The 21,392-nt window shown below is 37.2% G+C and overlaps 1 protein-coding gene across 1 annotated transcript; it reads left to right on the top strand.

Moving 5' to 3' along the window:
• Window positions 1-2,756: 2,756 nt before the first annotated feature.
• LOC123764373 (deoxynucleoside kinase) lies at window positions 2,757-20,696 on the top strand. The gene is made up of 6 exons (XM_045752079.2): window positions 2,757-3,027; window positions 13,112-13,332; window positions 14,202-14,335; window positions 15,449-15,567; window positions 16,397-16,586; window positions 20,007-20,696. Exons 1-6 carry the CDS (start codon window positions 2,886-2,888, stop codon window positions 20,125-20,127), a joined length of 927 nt encoding a protein of 308 aa, XP_045608035.2. The 5' UTR covers window positions 2,757-2,885; the 3' UTR covers window positions 20,128-20,696.
• The last annotated feature ends 696 nt before the right edge of the window (window positions 20,697-21,392 follow it).

The raw sequence follows: 21,392 nt of genomic DNA, 5'->3' as shown, positions 1-21,392 counted from the left end.
TGTCACTCAACTAATGTACAAGTTCCTGAGCCTACTGGGCTCTATCATATCTACACTTGAAACTGTGTATGGAGTCAGCCTCCACCACATCACTTCCTAATGCATTCCATTTGTCTACTACTCTGACACTGAAAAAATTATCTCTAACGTCTCTATGGCTCATTTGGGCATTCAATTTCCACCTGTGTCCCCTAGTGCGTGTGCCCCTTGCGGTAAATAGCCTGTCTTGTGCTTGCCGGGTTGAGCTAGGCTCTTAGCCCCGCATTCCAAATCAAATCAAATGTTTATTCAGGTAAGACTACCTCCATATAAGTTGAGTCACAAACATAATGTTGGATTTATAGATAGAGCTAGTACATACAATGCCTAAAGCCACTAATACGCACAGCATTTCGGGCAAGGTGTGGGGAAAAAACACTAAAACTTAATACTAATTGAGATCAAACCATAAATTGAGTTCAAATGGAAAAAAGGGAAAAAGGGAAGAGAAAGAGAAAAAATGTTGAAAATTAGCAGTTATACAAGTTGGTCAACAAACAGTAGTGTTTGAAAATAGCAAGACATGGGTTGACATTTAGGGGGTAAGGTAGGTTACATGGAGTTTATTAGGTAGTACAGGTACTTAGTTTTTTCTTAAACCGGTTGACAGAGGTACAGTCTTTGACATGATTGGGAAGGTCATTCCACATTCTGGGTCCTTTGATTTGCAGAGCATTTCTAGCTTGGTTAAGGCGCATTCTTGGAATATCAAATAGTTATTTGTTTCTGGTGTGGTGCCCATGGGTTCTGTTACAACCTTCTAAGAAGCGTTTAACGTCAGAATTGGCATTACAGTTCAGAGTTTACTGAACATAGCCCATGTTTGAGACACGCTCGTCTAGATAACGCCAGCGGAAATGGTCCCATATAAGTAATTTCCATACTGTATAGTTGATTACTTCATGACTACACTGTAACCTTAACTACAGCACTGTATTTAGATATACTTTTCTTGATGCGTTTGTTAACAATAGATCCTGTCTAACAAACCGGCTCACATTTTTGGAAACGGTAACTAATTATTCAGACAAAGGACTTCCAGTAGATGTAGTAGACATGGACTTTGTTAAACCTTTTGATATGGTACAACATTTTCAAAGACTGGCAAGGAAAGTACAAGCACGTAGAATAAATTATAGAATACTAGAATGGATAAACCAATGGTTAAAACAAAGAAAGCAAAGGGTCGCACTTAACGGAAATGAATCTGTTTGGAGAAATGTGGTGAGTGGGGTACCACAAAGGTCCATTTTGGGGTAACCCCTTTTTGTTATATATATCAATAACAGATGAGAATATTACAAACCACGTCATAAAATTTGCAGACGACACCAAGATAAAGTGTGAAGTGAAAATTAAATTGATGCCTTACAGTGAGATCTACATGAGCTCCTCAGATGGTCAGACGACTGGCAAATGTTTTTAAAGGCTTTTAAAGACTTAATCCTCACCACAAATGCTTTGTGGTGAGGATTATTATGTCCTACATAATGATAACATGCAAGACGTTGCATGTGGGACATAATAATCCTCACCACAACTACCAAATTAACAACATTAACTTACAACAGATTGATTAAGAAAATGACCTAGAGTCAGAATTCATCATTCACTGAAAGTTGTAAAACTAGTGAAAGCTTAAGTAAAAAAAAAAAAAAAAAAGCTACCCAAACCATAGGAAGAGTCGAGAGAACATTTGCTTCAAGGAAAAGATGGAAGTTATTTAACTGTATAAATCTATGGTGCGCCCCCCCCCCACTTGGATTATTGTATCAACGCAGGAAAACCTTATCTTTAGAAAGACATAGCTGCTTTAATGAAAGTACAACACCTGGCTACATAAATCATTGCAGAACTAAGTCAACTCCCATACCAGAAACCTTGCCGGAAACGCTGTAAGTATTAGTGGCTTTAGGTATTGTATGTACTAGCTCCATCTATAAATCCAATATTATGTTTGTAACTCATCTTCTATGTATGTACTTTTACCTGAATAAACATTTTGATATTGATTTTGAGGAACGATTGAGGGCTCACAACACCGCAAATTATGCATGATTGGGCGGATCTCATCGAAACATAAAATGATGAGCAATTTAGAGGGTGTTGATTCAAACTCTTTCTTCAAAAGGTCAGATGTAACACAAACAATGAACAACGCTCAACAAGCCACAATGAAGGATTGAAAACATGAGATGCCTTTTCACTCACAAGGCAAACCCATGGAACCACCTACCCGCTGAACCCGTAAATGCCAAAACTTTGCTGAACTTTAAAATCCAACTAGAAAAAATCATCAGGACAAATGGGAGTGACTTTTCACAAGCCGCCGGCGTCCTGTTCTCGTAGAGGCCACTACTGTTAGTGGCTCTCAGGGAAATTCAGGTAAAATATTTTATTTATCAGTTAGCTTATGGACTTGCCCGAAATGCTATGCATGTTAGTGGCTTTGTAAGAATGTAACGCTCAAACACCAATGTTACGTACTCCACAACCCAATGAACCTTCTTGTATATAAATAAATACATACATAAATAATTAAATACAATAAATTCAGAGATTTAACCAATAATTCGTCAAGATTTCCAACAGTACATAATTTTGAATTGCCAAAAATTATATTGTTTAAATTTGCATTTATTAAATACTTTAATACAAAATTAAAAAGATGTATGAGATGATGATTACACAAGATGCTGCACCAAACGCTAGTGTTTGTTGACAGTTGACTGCCAGAGGGAGTAGGCGGCACACGCTTCCTCTCTCTCTCTCTCTCTCTCTCTTGTTGTATTAATGATGCCTCTCACACTCTTCATGTGCAACATACATTATCTGCTGGATATGCCATGTTGCGCGTCGCATTTGTTGCTGCGGCTAAAATTGTATCGAACTCTTATATCAAGGAGGTATTGAGAACATCGATCCGTGGCAGAATGTCTGGTGCTGGGGTGTTTCCAGGCGACACTTGCGTCACTGCTCGTCTGTTTGGTAAGTGTTGACTCGTATCTGGTGTTTCCTGGGGTCAGCTGATTACTTTAAGGTAAACTTAACAAGGGGGAAACCCAGCTGCAGTTGATTCACTCGAACACAAAATTTGTACTAGACCCTTTATGCTGCAAATGCTATTATATGGAACAAATTATTATGATAGAACATGTTTTTGAATATTAAATTCAACTATTCTCATATGTATCAGTTTGTGCTTGAATTCGTCCTTTGTAGCAAGATAGTTGTTGCATACAACCTTCACTCTTCTGCAGTCCTATGCAGTTTTTTGTTATAAATAACCACATATTTTAAAAGCTACATGATAACAAAAGAAAAATGTATGTAAATTTAAAGAAATATAAAGGTAACAATTATATTTACCATTGTAAAGATGAGCAACTCATTTCCCTGTCAGCCTGAAATAGCCAAAGAAAACGTAGTTTTAAAAATTTTACACAGATTATGTCCAGACCTGGAAAAATTACTCTTACTATTTACACAAATACAGTACAGTACATCATGGTAAGGGTTTTGGTCTTCAGACACCTAAGAAAGTGATTATTAATTGATGATCTAAATGAATATTAAAATACTTTACAATTAACAACTTTGTAAAGCTTATACTATATGCATAACTGGAAATGAATATCGATTTAAAATAATATTAGAATCTAAGGTAATCTGAAGATAAAATTTTGCTCAGATGTTAACCAAAATATGTATGTAGATGGCTAATGTGTTTTTCCTTGTGAAGTATTCATCCAAGTAATGTAGTTAAACTGTCCATTTTATACAAACTTTACTAATATAAACATCTAATATACTGTATATCAGTATAACATACTCTTTCCTTTCAATAATCCTGTATGAAACATTTTTATTCTAACATACTGGTTACCCTCAGGCAATAAATCCATGTATCCTAGTATTGTATGAGTACAGCCATTGGCCAAATTCTGGTGCAGTCACTGGCCAAATTCTGGGTGCAGTCACTGGCCAAATTCCGGTGCAATCACTGGCTAGTTTCTGTTGCAGTCACTGACCAAATTCTGGTGCAGCCACCGACCAAATCCTGGTGCAGCCAGGATTTGGCTGCAGTCAGGGACGTCACGAATCAGATCTAACTTTTAAGGCGGAGTGACCGGCGGTCATAGGTCAGCAGGGTTGACATGTCTAGTATTTCTCAAAGTTCAATTAACCATTTTGGGGATCGGGAACAGCTCTGCCGTTAGATGTTTGTAATTTAATTCAGTAAAATAATTCAACCAGTCTGGATCAATTAAGTACAACAGAGGTTAATTGTTATAACTTAAACCTTGCTAGTAACTGGGTAGGACTTTGACTAGGCGGAAGGATACAATACTCTGTCTGGGGTAGTCCAGACAAGGAAAAAATCAGTGTGATCTGCCGAGCAGCTGGGAGAGGTCAAAACATCTTACCTCTCCCCAAGACCAGCCCAACACCTAGAGCTGGAAAACATAGAGGTATAGTTGCTATGGTTATGTATAGAAATAGTCTCATTTGCCATTCAGGTCAAGTAGGGAGTGTTAAAGTGACAGGGAGTGAACATATTTAGATTTTTGTTTTAGTTTTCTTTTAATAAATTAATTAAGTTAAGAATTTGCATTTTTATTGGTTCCATGTGTTTTATGTGTAAACTTGTCCTGGTCACGTGGTCCACACGAGGCAGAGTTGCATTGAGCGCCGATTCTAACATCGGATCGGAATTCATCATCCCCATCTAATTAATTCCACACTCAAGTTTCCGAGGTTATAAACTACTAGTGGGGATCAAGCCCCAAGGTTGATTAATTAGCGTGATCGATCCAGACCTCGATCATTGCTCTGTAGAGCTGGTCTGGTGGTGGCAGCATAGAGGCGACTCTAGGGTTTTGCTCAGAGCTTAGGTCACGTCATACTGGGTGTAGAATCCTAAGTCGGTCAATCGTCTTAGGACCACGTGGCGTGGAGTTGGCTTTGGTAAAAGTTTTGGAGTCCCTTGGTAGAGAATAATAAGTAAGAATACGGGTAGAGGGAGTAGAAAGAAGGAAGTAAAGAGAGAGAGGAAACCCTAACCCGTGTTACAGCAGCTTTATCACACTGCAGTGCAGTCTCCAGCCAAACTCCAGTGCAGTCAGTAGCTAAGCTCCGATGCAGCCAGTGGCCAGGAAACGATGCAGCTAGCACATCTGGCAGATGTACAGTTTAAGGGATGTACATCTGCCAGAGACAAAACTAAATAAATAAATAAATATATATATATATATATATATATATATATCATAGCACCATATTTTGACAAGACAAATTTTTTTCTTTCAGATTTTCTTAGAAAGCATGAACACCGTAATGGAAAACCAGAAGTTAAAAAATATCAATTTTATCTTTTAGATACCTTCAATGAACAGATAGTAAGTTACAAAATGTGACTGAAAATTAGACACCCATCTCACATACATATCTGAAAATAATGGACATGACAACATTTCAGTCCATCATGGTCCATTATCAAGTCACGTGATTTGATAGTGGTCCACAATGGACTGAAACAGTCACTCACTTTATCTTCAGATGTATGGTTGGGTGTCATACCTTTACTATTTAAACTAATTAATGTTATATATTTGTAAGCTTCTGCCATTTTTATGATTTTGTTTTATCCAACAGCTTGATATTTGTATGTGCAGGTGGCAGAGTACTGATAACAGGGCATGTATCAGTGGCATTACTTTAACAATTATATTTACACATGCATACAATATATACATGCTATAATGCAAAAAGAGATCTGTTTACAGGTTAGACCAGCATTTCTCAACTGGGGTTATGTGAAACCACAAGGTAACTAGGGGTTACGCAAGAGATGGTGATAAATAGGTTAATTCTAATCATATGCAAATGTATTTTTGAGTAATTTTTCTGTTTAATTTTTCTCATTTAACCAGTATCAAGAGCAGACAGAAATCGTCTCCTTTTTAGTTGACAATGAAATCTCTGTGCATGTATCTAACGTATGGCTCGGAATCATTTCAAAGGGTACAAAGATTGAGAAATGCTTGTTTAGACTAATCAAATGAGTTTAACTTCCTACACACATGAAATGAGTTTGACAGTGATAATTTCTATTGCAAAAGGCTGAAGCATGGCTAGGTTCTTGATGTTCTTGTAGACCTTATACAGTATCGTGCACACTTGTAGTCTTCACCATAAATTACACAGGGTAAATTATTAAACCTAATTTCATTCATTATTGTTTACAAAAAGTATTACGTTCCAACAATATTTTGTATCGATATGGCAGCATCAGTGTTTTTAAAGTATAGTACAGTAATAAGTACTGTACCAGTATTGGTCAAAATATATATATTGGGATTAGACGTAGACATATACGGCACATGTCTAGGCATATGCATACAGCATATACATATATGTCTAGGTGGTCTGACCTAGACATATCGCACGTGTCTAGGTCAGACCACGCTCACACACCAGGAAAACACATGGTCCATACCATGGTCCGTACTCATAGCAAGTGTTTGGTTACCACAGAAAAAATTTCACATAAGCAAACTCTTGTGTACATTTATAGTACTGTACAGTAAAAGCACTGGAAAATATTTATAAAATATATACACATTATTTTGAGTAATATTTACTATTAAAAAACTAAGACTAGCAAAATATAAAAAGTATTGACTGGAAATTATTTTGGGACTCTAATTTCAACAAGGTCTCTCTCCAAAATTCAGATTTTTGGAGGGTCAATCTGGTAAGTAAATGTGGTTCATTTTTTGAGGGATCAACTATTTGGAAGTCTCCTTAACAACTATAGAGAAGATTATCAGTACTTCAATAATATATCCAGTATTGAAGCATGGACAGTACAGTATCCAATACCAAACAGTTAGAATAAATATTACAATGTTTAGTTTTTCTCAATGCTGTGCTTACTGCTTACTGAAATCATAAGAAAATTTGTCTTTTGATAAGGAAGACAACTTTCAAAAGATCTGGGAATTATGATATCTGACAACCTGATATTAGTGAACATAATGAAGCAAATACAACCTCGGCCAGGAAAATGATAGGACGGATTATGAGAACCTTCAAATCCAGGGATCTCACCACAATGTTAATGCTATTTAAATCACTGGTGTTGTCTGGTGTAAATAACTGCCTCGAGTACCGCTTGGTACTCTTTTTTTTTTTTTTCCCCCTTTCAGAGCAGAAGAGATTTCTGAAATAGAGGACATATACAGCAGTGTAAGTCAATATTGATATTGCACAGTAGAATAACAACATGCTGGAGCGAAAGATATGGAAGGAATAGAACCAGTGTGGAGTAGAGGTGCCACAGGCACAGTCAGAGAGCACTGTCTGAACATCAGAGGTCCACAGCTATTCAATACTCTCCAAGCAAGCACTGGAATATTGCTGGAGCAAAGGTGGACTTCAAAGAAAAATTTGATAGGTTCCTGCAAGAAGTGCCAGACCAACTGGGTTGTAGTGGCTATGTTAGCCTGCTGGCTGTCTCATGAACTAGCAGTCTCACCGTACCATTACAAAAACCTGGCCAACCTGATGCTTTTTGTCCCATCTCTCTGAACAGTTGCATGTGTAAAATCATCACGAGAATGGTGCTTATAAATTATTGCATTGAATTAATGAGCACTTGTCACCTGATATCATTAGTTTTACTCATGATAAAAGTGTACACAATTGTATCACAACCTTTTTCACCGTTCATGGAGATAGAAGGCACACATACACATTTCTTGATTTGAAAAATGCATTTGATATTGCTAACAAGGAAGTGACTGTATGAATTAGCTAGAATGGATATTAGGTGGTCAATTGTTACAATGGATACGAGGTTTTCTTAACTACTGAAAGTCCTCTGCACTGTTTCAAGTGAAACTAAATTAATACAACTAAGCACCCCACAAGGAGGAGTATTACGCCTCACCTTGTTTAGTTTACTAATTATGCCTTGCTAAAATAAATTTCAGCAAGTCCCAAAACATTGCTATTAGCTATGTAGAGGATAACCTTGTACATACTAAAACCCACTGTGAAATGCAAATAATCTTGAATAGCATACATCCGACATGTGAGAACGTTGGTGTTTTAGTCAATGCTCCAAACACAAATGTGTTTAACAGACAAATTGGTAATCACAAAAGTGGACCATAAAAACTAAAAATTGATAACTTACCAATCGACTACATCTCCTCTTCCAAACACCTTGGTATCTCAGTCCCTTCTACTTTAACTGCAGTCAAAATAATTACATCAGTAACGTAAAGACAGACTCAGGGCTCTTAGAAGTATATAGTGGGGGGGGGGGGGTACAGCCCTCAGTATGCTGTTAATATTAGAATAGCAAAACTTATGTACTTAGCGAATATAAGGCTTCTGGTAGACTAATATGCATTAGCCTTAGGACTACATCAGGGCAAAATTATTGATTGATGGGTTAAAAAATGCAAAATGAACCCCCCCCCCCCAGAATTATGCTAGGCTGCACAATAACCAAGAAGGTTCTCAATATGCAGAAAGAATTAAATATACCTAACATTCAGGATAGAATATTTTAAATCAATCTTATGATGGAAATAAAGCTTCTGCATGATAATGAATTTTGTGTATGTGAGTACTGTATATGTAATTACCAAAGTGTAGTTACAGGATGAGAGCTATGCTCGTTGTGTCTTGTTTCCCAGTACTCTTTGTCATATAACGCTTTGAAACTACTGACGGTTTTGGCCTCCACCACCTTCTCACTTAACTTGTTCCAACCATCTACCACTCTGCGAAAGTGAATTTTCTTATATTTCTTCGGGAGCTTTGTTTGACACACAGCTTCATGTGTGTGCGTGTGTGTGTACGCGCTCACCTAGTTGTGCATGCGGGGGTTGAGTTCTGGCTCTTTGGTCCCGCCTCTCAACTGTCAATCAACTGGTGTACAGATTCCTGAGCCTGCTGGGCTCTATCATATCTACATTTGAAACTGTGAATAGAGTCTGCCTCCATCACATCACTGCCTAATGCATTCCATCTGTTAACTACTCTGACACTGAAAAAGTTCTTTCTAATGTCCCTGTGGCTCATTTGGGTACTCTTGTTTCCATTTATGTCCCCTTGTTCGTGTACCACCCATGTTAAACAGTTTATCTTTATCTACCCTATTGGTTACCATTGGAATTGACAGGGTTACCTTACCTCAAGGTAAGGTAACCCTGTCAATTCCTCTGAGAATTTTGTAGGTAGTGATCATGCCTCTCCTAACTCTTCTGTCTTCCAGTGTCATGTGATTCAGTTCCAGCAATCTTTCCTCAAAGCTCATTCCTCTCAGCTTGGGGACTAGCCTGGTGGCATACCTCTGAACCTTTTCTAACTTCATTTTGTTTGACTAGATGTGAACTCCATGCGAGAGTTTCATATTCCAGTATTGGTCTGACATACATATAAGGTATACAAGGTTCTGAATGAACCCTTACACTGGATTCTTAAGTTTCTGAAGGCAGTTCTTATGGTCGCCAGCCTTGTATACACCACTGATGTGGGCTTCAGGGGGGACAGGTCTGGTGTGATACCAACTTCCAAATGTTTCTCTCATCATGACTCTTTGAAGGATTTCCTCTCCCAGCTGGTACCTTGTGTTTGGCCTTCTGCTTCCTATGCCTGTCTTCAACACTTTGCACTTGCTCGAGTTAAACTCTAGTAGCCATTTGTTGGACCATTACTTCAGTATGTCCAGGTCATCCTATAGCCTCTTGCTGTCTTCCTCTGTCTTAATCCTCATAAATTTAGCATCATTAGCAAACATTGGGAGGAATGAGTCTATATCTCCTGGAAGATCATTCACGTATATTAGAAACAGGATAGGTCTGAGTACAGAACCTTGCAGGACTCTGCTGGTGACATCACACCAGTTTAAGGTTCAGGTGTGGAGCCAGAACCACACTACACGTATTTGGCAAAGTATTCAAGGTCCGAATTGCTTAATAGGCCGAATGATTTTCGTTTTCAAATATTTCTTTCCAGATTTGTTCTTTTCTAAAATAATAAAATATAATAACTCACATGACGTACTGACAGTTATGATAGGTTATGTTATGTTTGATCAGATTTATATTTCGACTCGAATAACAAAATTGCAATCATATATAATACAATGTAAACTTTATCACATCATAAGAATTTTTGTTAAATTAAATATTTCACGAAAATTCAGCTTGTTAGGCAACTCTGGTTATTAGATATGTCAGATTGGAGGAAATTGTTAATGTAAAAATCTCGCCGAGGCCTGATTAAGACCTTATGTAAGTATTTTATTGAATGTACCAAAAGTACTCTAAAAAGTAAGAAATTTGACTAAAAATTTCCAAATTTACAATTTAACGCAGACAGGAGAATTATACAGTATTTATAAAACTACAATATACTGTATGTAATATCATGTAGACAGTAAATTATTAAATATGTATTACATACCTGTTGCTTAGTAGGTAGCCACTTCTCCATTTTTGTCGTGTTGGTACACCAGTATTTCTGTTTGATCTTGTTACAGAAGCGGAATGGTGACGTGTATTTGGTTCACTCTGTATCTTGTAATAGACCTTCAGCATGTAAGAGAGCATTAGTAGTTTCAGTTCTAAGACTTGATCGACTATTCACTTTTATGTGAAGAGGAGACAATGTTGTCTCAGTACAGGGTAAGAAAGAAGCAGTGGCGGAAGGGTCATCATGACAGTGGTCAAGGTGTGGGGGTAGACCGTCCTTATCTCTACGATTTTCTCTTCAAAGTTTGTAGCTTTCTACATGTGTAACATTCCCTTGTATTTCACGGTCACAGTATTTACACAATATTATAGTTTGGTCTCTTACTTTTAACGATCCACTCGTAAAATCGCTCATTAAACACTATTTTGTTAAGACACTTTGTGTTCATACTTGACTTTTGCCAATTTTGTCATCGTAGAAGTCGCCGCCGACCCGCCTATAATGGCAGTCACCATCACAGTTTTGGCTTGGTGTCTGACTCGTTATGATGAGGCCCTCATCATGAGGGTTAAGATATCACCTAAAAAAAAAACTCAGAACACACGACCACCATTCAAGACAGCTCACCGGTGACTGGTCACAGCTGGTGCCCGCCCTCACCGGTGTTGACATTTAACGCGGAAGTAACACAAGTTTACGTTCAAGTTCAAGTAAGTTTATTGAGACAAGAAAAAAAATACATCTCAAAGGGATAGAGTAGCTTAGGCCATTTCTACCCCCCAGAAGTAACACCGTATCCGAGGGTCTCGTCAAGAACTTTGCACGTGGTCATTATTGATACACACACACAAGTAACAGGTACCACTGATACACTTCCACCATGAAACTATGAATGGGAATTTTGAAAATTAATAAAATAATGATTTTTGTTGTATTCGAATATGTTTATATCTTGATTTTTTTTTACCAAACCAGAGAAATTATAAAAAAGTACCATATTATCAATGTTTTGTACCAAATAGGAAGAAACGTAGCAAATTTGGCACGAAAATAGGTACCCGGGAGTTAGGCAAGCAAAAGTCAGTTGTTCGAACTTGGGGGAGGCATTATACAAGCCTAAAGTACAGTATGTACAGTGGTCTGACACTGTCACAGTATATATAAATATACACAGGCTTCTTGTCCCCGAAAAACTATTTAAGTTATCTTGGCATTTACAGCTGCGGATAGGTGATTCAATGAGTTTATAATCCTGTGAGTGAAAAAGCATCTCCTGTTTTCAGTCTTATAGATTAATAGGACTGTGGCTTAATTGTTGAGCTTGAAGCCTTAATCCTTATGAAGAAGTGGTCGCCCGAGTCAGTACGGATGCAGTATGTAAATCACTATATAGCCCACAAAGAAAACAATTATTTCTCAAATTACTTATAGACCCAAATAAATTAACATGCATCGCTTTTGCGTTGCATTTTTTTCCGAGGAATTGTTTTATGCCAAAACTCATGTTTGTTGATATGTTTTTCTGAGGGACAAGCGAAGCGCAGTACGGGGAAAACTTTTCATTATTATCAAGTTAAGTAGTGAACATAAGCAAAATGTAATGTGCAAGAATGTGAAAAAATTGCGGAATTTAGAGATAACACCATCAATAGTGTCCAAGAAATGTGTAAGTACTTCATTCATAATGATGTGCTGCCCGAAATCTTAGCGAAGTATATATATATATATATATATATATATATATATATATATATATATATATATATATATATATTCAATTTTGATGGTAATTTCAATTACCATCGTCGAGTAAAAAAACATAAGAAATATTGAGAAAATTCGTGTTAGAATTATTAATCTCACTTTTTCGGCCATATTTAACATATATATATTATATATATATATTATATATATATATATAATATATATATATATATATATATATATGTGTGTGTGTATATCACGAAAATAAACACGTGATTAAGAATGTGACAATGTCAGACCACGGAGGAAAATGAAACAGGAATTTCCTTAAGTACTTTCGTATATTAAATACATCTTCAGAAGGAAACATTCCTTCTGAAGATGTATTTAATATACGAAAGTACTTAAGGAAATTCCTGTTTCATTTTCCTCCGTAGTCTGACATTGTCTCATATATATATATATATATATATATATATATATATATATATATATATATATATATATATATATATATATATTATATATATATATATATATATATATGTTTTAAATATTAAATTAACTGACTTTTCGTGAAAACGTTTTTTTTAACATAAGTTATGGTTTATATTTTAGATTTTTTAACTATTATATATTAAAATACTGAATTAACTACAACTTTTGTTCGACATATAACTATGGAATGTTTATGAAACAAATAATTATTTAAATGAAATTTGTGAATGGCATCGTGTGTTTCAAGTATCGGCTTGTGATTGGTGGGTGTGGGGCCCTTTTCCCGCCCTCGGCCGTGATTGGGTGTTTCAATATTTTCGTGCGGTTTTTGGCGCGCACCGCACCAGGCCACTAAAGCCTCATACTGTCCACACAGAGCAGACGCAGGTGCACAAACGCTTCACTAGAATTGACTTGCCAACGTACTCGCTGGAGATGCTGGAGAAGGGACCGAAGGCAAAGTTCACCGTGTGTGTGGAGGGGAACATTGGGAGTGGCAAGTCGACGCTGCTAGAGCACTTCTCCAAGTTTGATGATGTTGAGGTATTGCAGGAGCCCGTCGAGAAATGGCGGGATGTTCGAGGCTGTAACCTCCTGGTGAGTTGGTTTTGCCAGTTCATTCCCTAATTTTTGGTATTCTGTATATATTATTAACTTGACACGTAGCCCAGTCGGCTTACAACAGGTATCTCCTGGGGTCAATTCCCGGGCAGGTCTAGATATGGGGTTCAATTAAATCGTATATTTCGACGAAGCTCTTTTTTTTTCCAATTCATATACTGTAACCGCATATATCGTTAGATAGGTAATTATCTTGAGTAATTACATATACAGCCCCAATCAAAGCTGGAGAATATGCGGAGATACTTTTCTGTCAGAATCTACTCGATAAAGCATCCAATTATTGGTATCACTTAAATTGTTTAAATATCTATTCCTTAAGAGTGCAGGTACCTCTTGCCTGCACCTGGAAGGAATAATTTAAACTTTGAAAATTATTTACATAAGTTATATCACTGAAAATATTAAAGGGAAAATATTTAAAATATTTCCATGTGCAGTTCCAAATCTGCACATGGAAATACTGTAACTCCACACCAGATCAGGAGACATTACAGAATGTATATAACCTTGTTGAAAAGCAGAGGTGCAAAAGGTATGCCAAGCGAGCAAGCACTCAGACCCCAAGACTTTTCAAAAAGCTGCTTCTTAATAAGGGGCATAACTATCAACTTCTCATGGTGTTCAAAAGAGAACATGATTAACACCTTCAAAGGATTCCTGATCAATCTGGTTGTGATTCATACGTGAGGCTGTGAAGACATTGATGCCCCAGAACCAACAAAAGGTAAGATAACCCTAAGACTTGTATGAGTGACTAACATTTAAGAATGAAATTTGGGTTATTGTGCTCAAATTAATTTTTGATCACATGTCTATTTAAAATCAAATTTGCCCATCTGTAGGACTTGATGTACAAGGACCCTTGTCGATGGGCACACACATTCCAAGCCTATGTGCAGATGACCATGCTAGAGCTGCATCTGCAGTCCACATCATCGCCTGTTAAACTTATAGAAAGGTCTCTGTACAGTGCCAGGTTAGTGTTAGAGAAATATTTGTAATTAGTACATGTATTTTGTATTTTTTAAGTTGAATATGAATATTAAGTATGATTATTGCATGTACACAAGGTGCTTCACTGGCTTACACTTTGCTTTTTAATTCCTGACCAGGAATGTAATTATATTAAGCGATACAGTAAAGTAAGTAACATTGGTGTCATTCAAGTTTTAATAACTTACGGTGTTCTAAAGAGCATATTTTCTCTGTTAACTAGGAAAAGATAAAATAACTGGTTTTGATCCAAGTGTGCATGAATAGCCAGTAACAATTATCTGACTTCACTTTATGATTGGTAGTGTAGGATGCTTAGTAAATGACTGCCACTTCTTTATTGTGTGTTTTAGCAGCAGCTGTGAAATTGGTTAAGCAGTCGTAGGGACCATTACAAATTAACATGGTGTTGGCCCTTTTGTGGCCTCAGTCAGCTGGAAATTGATGAAATAATCATTATCCTTGCCCTCTTTTCCAAGCATTATCTGGAATCTGGTGTGCAAATGTTGTGTGTAACATGTTATTGAGAGACAATCCACTACTTTTAGTGCATCAGTCACAGGGTGCTTGCATCTTTGCAAGCACTCTTACTAGATTGGGTTCAGTTCTACCTTGACCTAAAAGGAAAAAAATAATTGCATATACTAGTTTATTGCTTAAGGCTGGCTTCTTGATACAGTAGCTCATTTAAGAGATCCAGGTTATCACCTACCTGAGGTTGAGTGCAGTGCAAGATAAGACTTGTCTTGTATTTTTCATATACAGTATTTTGTTTCTAAGCACTTGTATGGCTTATCATAGGGTGAAATGGAAACCAACATGGAAACCATATCTTGAGTTGTGAGAAAAGAGTGGTCAAATGCACCTAGAGTTCTGCAAGGTTGATCACCAACCTTGCATAGCTTGCGTGTGTCAGCTGCTGGGGTTTGCCATTTCAGCATTTACAACATCGTGGGTGCTTTCTTACCTATAAAATTTAAAGTTCAGTACTTTTGAAAGATGTATTGTATCTCACTTTCTTAATTATTAATGATGTAATATTGTATCTTGTGGATTTTGATAACCATGGTATTTAATCAATATTTTGCCTTTCCAGGTATTGTTTTGTTGAGAATCTGTACAAGAGTGGAAAAATGTCTGATGCTGAGCACAGTGTATACTGTGAGTGGTACAACATGATCACACAGCACCTTAGTGTTGACATTGATCTCATTGGTAAGTAACATTTCAGGTCTATATAAAGTTAGTATAACGAGCTTTGAATATGGTTAGGCATTTGTCAAATTTAGCTCTAGGAAATTTAGTGAAGTTAATTAGGTGTTCTCAGAGGAATAGCATATAGTTTTCACAGGGCCTAGTTATATTTTCTTCGGTCCTATCCTGTCGACCCTCAATCTTCTGGTGTAAAGGTTTTAAAGTCTATTAGGCTTTGTCTCATATGCATCTGAAACCATGATGTCTACTGGCACCACTTTGTGCATTTCATTTGTTCCATGTTGGCACCACAATACAATAATTTTTTCACATGCCTCTATAGCTCTCTTGAGGGCTTCTCATATACTGTGTTGGATGTGAGGTTTATTGAGTCTCCTCATAATTCATGTCAGCTCGGCATTTTGTCTGGTGGCATATCTCTGAAAATTCTCCTGCTTTGTTTTGCCTTTAACAGGTTAATAAACAAGATGGAGTCAGCGGGGATAATGAGGAAAGGAACTGAACTGAGTCAGTTGTAATAAGAGAAAATTACATTATAACTAACATCATTAGGTTATAATAAATAATTATTATTATAACATTAACACCACAAGCTCGTGTGAACAGGATATTGGCAGCATATTGCAAGTTAGCAAACGTAAGAATGTCATTTTAGAATAAACGGGGGCTTGCAAGCCCATACACACGGCCAATGCGAGACCATTATTTAAGTATGCAGCTCCAGCATGGAGCCCACACCTTGTTATACATAAATAAACTAGAGAAAGTTCAGAGGTTTGCAATTAGATTAAACATCGGTAAACACAAATCTTAACATTGATGTTTTCAGTATACCTGAGAACGAACCCAAAGAAGCTCTACAGACGTATTAAGGATCGTGCACGTTCTGAGGAGCAGGCAATTCCCCTTCAGTACCTGGAAGATCTTCACAACCTACATGAGGAGTGGCTAATGGAAAAGAAGCATCCTCTGCCTGCTCCTGTTCTTGTCCTGGATGCCAATGACAACTTGGCTGCTATGTGAGTTATTTGATGCCTTCAGTGCAGATGCTTGTAGTTTTGTCAGTTTCATTTCTACCTGCTGTTCATGTTGCTGGTAATGAGGCTGAGGGTTTTAAGTTACACGAAATTCCTTCGATCTGTTGTAATAATTTTATGTAGGTAGAGGAAGTAGGCATATGGGCAGCTTATTAATTCTTCAGATATTTTGAGGTGTTCTTCATCTATTAATGATAGTGCTTGGATTTTCGATTCCAATCTATTTTTTTCCCTAGCAATACTGTATATCGCAAATGATACCGCTTTTTTTGCCTGATGATAATGTGATGCGTTCTTCCTGGCTTTGGGAGGGAAAACATAGACATCACTCCCAAGCTTGAGGGTACAAGTCTGTTCTTGACCATACAGTTTAGGAGAATATTAAAGTATTAAGGAAAAAGATTTTCCAATGAGTTACATATAATTTAAGAAAAATCTATATACTGTACTGTATTTCCTTTGATTAAAAAATAAGTAATTTAATTCTGATACTGATATTGGTTCCTGAAATTTATAAAATTGTTCAGTACCTTAATTTTGTTGTAGTATTTGGAGGAAATAAAATTAATATTTGTCAAGAAAAAAATATGGTCTTGAGCTTAATAATTTAAAATATTGTTGAGCACAATGGGAACTTACAGTTCTCGATGCATGTACACTGGAGAAGTAAGGTACACCTTTCAGTATACTGTATATGGCCCAAATGGCTTCATCGGAAGCTTTGTGCTTATGATAATTTAACAAAACAAAAATCTACAAGAGCAATTATTAAGTGGGAATTTATTAAACAGAGATGGTCATCTCTTATGGATGATGCTATGTGTATCTTGTCGAGCCATTTTTATTGAGATTATAATTTTATTTTTGAGATTAAAGTTTTGGTTTAATTTGCAGCTTAGAAATGAGGTCAGAGATTTATGTTTTTCCTATACTTTGCAACTTAGACTTGGGGGGCAACTTGTTTCTGTTCAAATGCAGTATTCATTACACCAACCTGTATACATTACAGTATTCTATTATTATTGTACCTCTGTGCTCAATACACTTATGTTCATATCCTAACAATTTGAAAAGCCTGTGGATCTAGTTTAGGTTGGTAAATTCAGCTCTAAACTTGTATTGATATAAGTAGGGCACTTTCCAGACCTATGAAGTCTTGCTTTGATTGCTTTTCTTGTATATAATTAAGAGAAAATAGATTTTTGTCAGGTATAACAATACTGTCAGAACTCGAGTAGCCACAACAAAGGCAGAGTGGTTACTTCTCGGACTGACGGAGAATATATAATGGAGGCTCTGAGGAGTGCCAGTTACTAGTTGCTGGGACTTGCGATAAACCTCCTACATGCTTTATTAGTTATGTAAAACTCGTAGAAAAATTAGATTATTAGAATTAAACATTGTTTATTAATCTTGTATTGCATTTATTTTGATAACATTTCATTAATACTGTGCTGGTTTTTTATATAATTGTTCTATACTATACTGTATGTATGAATTTATTTTCTGGTAGGGTTCACTTTGTTAGCTCCCTGAGTTAGCCTGGTTGAGTAGCTTGGATGTCTGGGCATGTTATGTGGTATCTTGTGGTTTTTAGCGAGTTTAGTCTTCAAAAAATCTTGGCCTGATCAACTGTCTACTCTGCAGCATCATTTGTGATTTGGACTTCGATGGACTTGCAGTGTGTGTACCTGCTTCTTCCAGGTTCAAGTGATATATACACTAGAGCCTCTCTTTACTCTAGATCTGTCTGTTCTCAATAAGTATATTACAAATAACAATATGTTCAGGTGGGTTTAAATTGATTCTTGGATCATTTCTCTGTATTTTCCAGTCACCAATTGGCACGTACCGTCCATACAGAGTGCATGGATTGGCTGGAGTACCTCTTGAAACATTTGGGCTCTAGTGTTTTGATAGAATGTTGCTTCCAGAAATTTTATATTCAATTTGCAAGAACCTTTTTTTATCAGGTTTGACTTGGCTGAGACTGGTGTGGGATTGAAGAATGGTTTCCTCCCTTCTGCAGTCAGCCACTTTAGCAACTTGGTCAGCATCTCTAGCTAGTGCTGGAGAGGTCTTGGTTTTCATGTCAAGACCTTGAGTGCCTTTTGGGCAGCCTGAACTTTGCTGAACTGGTTTACCTATTGGATTGTTGTTGCCCAAAGATGCTTTTCTGCTGTTTCAGGCTCTTTGGGGTTCAGTTCTGTAATACAGAAATCACATTGTGATATGTATAATGGGAAAATCCACTAGGGCTGTCGGGCACGAACCCACGACCACGGCATTGCTGAGCTGCATACTCTACCATTAGACCACAGAGGCTTGTAAAATGTCATGCAAATCGAATTTCTATTGAAATTTCTAGGGTAGTGGTCACCATCCTTCAGCAGGTGCATGTCATGGTGCAAGAGAAGAGTGTTTCACTGGCACATTTGTCTCCCATGGAGCTGTGCTCTCCATCTTTGTGGTGATTGTGCCACAGTGGCCCATTGCCTAAGGTGGGGGAGGTTCATTTCATTCCCTTTCCATTGCAATGGAATTGTCCAATAATTTTGTGGACATTTGCTCATATTTTCTACCCGATTTCAACAGGGACAGTGGTCTTTTTTACCTCTGCATGGAATTGGCAGCCTCTAATCTGTGTTGTGCCATTTTTGGATTGTGGGGGTTTTGTGATAGATGCATTTACCTAGAATGCAGTCATTGGTCTTTACTTCCCTCCAATCCAGCTGCTGCTCCCTATGTTCAATGAGACTGGAATACTTTGCAGCAGCAGTCTTCTTATGGCTGTCATGCCATTGATTCATTCTTTGTTTCAGGCTGCTCTTGTTCATTGTCTTAGTTTTCCTGACTCAAGACTGCCAATCTTCGGGTAGCGTTTTTATTGCGAGTCAGGTGGTATGCATCCTGGTGTCATATTGGTTTCTTTCCTTAAAGTGGCAGTATCGGGTTGCTTGGCAGGCCTTACACCTGTTCCTTTTTCTACATCCTCTTCTGTCTTGCTGTTGTGATGCATAGCATTTGAACAAGGATATTCAGATTAATGCCGCTGCTCTATAATAATGCACAAAGTTGTTAATGATACCTATAATGTTCATAAAGTAAGGGTTTTCTCTTTTGGGAGGGTTGTTCCGAGATAGCTACGGAAAACTTTAGTGGGATGATCCGAAATGGATAATTGAAAATTATACTAGTAGTTCTTACAGGAAGGAGGAAAGGGAGATTTGTTAGGGCCTGGCATTGCTAGTTTGTCGTCTTTTTTAGTGTGTAAGCCGAGGGGAACTACCGAGTTGGAATCCAAAAGAGTACTGTAACTTTACATTGCACTCAATACTTTATTATTATTGCCATTTACAATACAATCAAAGCAACTTAGTTTTTAAAACTTTCATCTTGCAGGTACAAAAAATTCGAAGAGCACACGGCAGACATTCTGTGTCAAAAATTGGCTGGGGGAGGAAGTGTTCCGAGAGCTTCGGATATTATTTCGCCAGCATCTCCAATCAAAGCTGTTAACTAAGCTGGGATAGATGCTCACCTTCATGCATTACTCTTGTTTACCACGTGGTGAAGCACACAATTATTTCCTTTCTTGCAATGTGTGTATATGTTGTGCAGTGCTAGTCATTAACTAGGACAGGACTGCTTAGTGTACTGTGTGATTATGAGAAATCCTCCAATTTTATTCTCTCGTCATTAACAAACAAATCTTTAAAGTTTAGAAAATAATCTGATTTTATTCACTTCATATTTCATCATTGTTGGTTAGTCCTGTTTGCTGAATCTGTGTAGGCTTGAAGTTTGGAGTTGCCAAACATTAACCTTAATGGACAACAGACAGTGAGGAACTGAAGGGAGAATGTGTGGCAGTGTTTTATGTGATGCAGTATTAATTTTTAAGGGACCAATTGACCCAGTTGTGTATGTACAGTATGTTACTTTTTCTAAAGTTTCTACTTAGTAGTTTTTTTGTTTTTTAAAAGTTTATTAATTGGACACTTCTAATGCAAAGCATTTAAATTTGTCTGTTTTGAACCAAAGGCTAATAAGATATTTTTATAAATAGGTATAATAAAGTAATTTTCATTATTTATTTCTTTATTTACATCATACATTTTAAGTAATAGTGTGTAAAAATTGAGTGAAGAGATCTAATTACATGAATATGTAAATGGAAATAGTGCTGTGCTTGTACTGTATTGGAAGGCAGCCATTTGTAACTCATCGCATGAGTATATATCTTTAATCACCAACCCTCTGACCTCGCCTGACCAACGGTAATCATTCTCTGGTCTTGTTCCAGTCATGACTATGGGTTTCTGTAGACTTATGAGCTGCCACTTTTAACATTGTCATCTTCCAACTAACACTGCTTTCATAAAGACTACATCTACACCCACCCATGCAGGCACGGGTGATTGTTGGTGCTAGCTGTTTGGCATAGCAAGACAATGACAAGTTTACTAGCTGTCATGCACTCTAGCTCCCTCCCCCACATCTTCCCTCATGTTCCTCACACACCTGGTGTCTGCAAGCCCCATCCCTCAACCACTTCCTGGATGGAATTATTACCATATTGCAGCCTTTTACAGGTGAAATAATGACTTAAAAGTGATGGCTTGCTGCTTCACTAGGACCAGCTCTTTACATGTAGATATTGGTACACGACAAGAGAGACTGATATACACAATTACACAGAGGCTGAGACTGTTTGACTGCCCAGCTGACTGAGTCTAATGATGGGAATAGGTGAAGGGATAAACATAAGAATCGTGTAGATGTGAA

This window comes from Procambarus clarkii, chromosome 82 (assembly GCF_040958095.1).
Source record: "Procambarus clarkii isolate CNS0578487 chromosome 82, FALCON_Pclarkii_2.0, whole genome shotgun sequence".
Classification (NCBI taxonomy): domain Eukaryota; kingdom Metazoa; phylum Arthropoda; class Malacostraca; order Decapoda; family Cambaridae; genus Procambarus; species Procambarus clarkii.
The sequence above is the reverse complement of the archived record's forward strand: the minus strand, read 5'-3'. Positions and strand labels throughout refer to the sequence as shown.

Bases quoted from the DNA above. Each gene is read 5' to 3' on its own strand.
- LOC123764373 (XM_045752079.2), top strand. From the start codon at position 2,886: ATGTTGCGCGTCGCATTTGTTGCTGCGGCTAAAATTGTATCGAACTCT. The intron at 3,028-13,111 runs GTAAGTGTTGAC...CTGTCCACACAG, and splicing joins CGTCACTGCTCGTCTGTTTG to AGCAGACGCAGGTGCACAAA. The intron at 16,587-20,006 runs GTGAGTTATTTG...TTCATCTTGCAG, and splicing joins AATGACAACTTGGCTGCTAT to GTACAAAAAATTCGAAGAGC.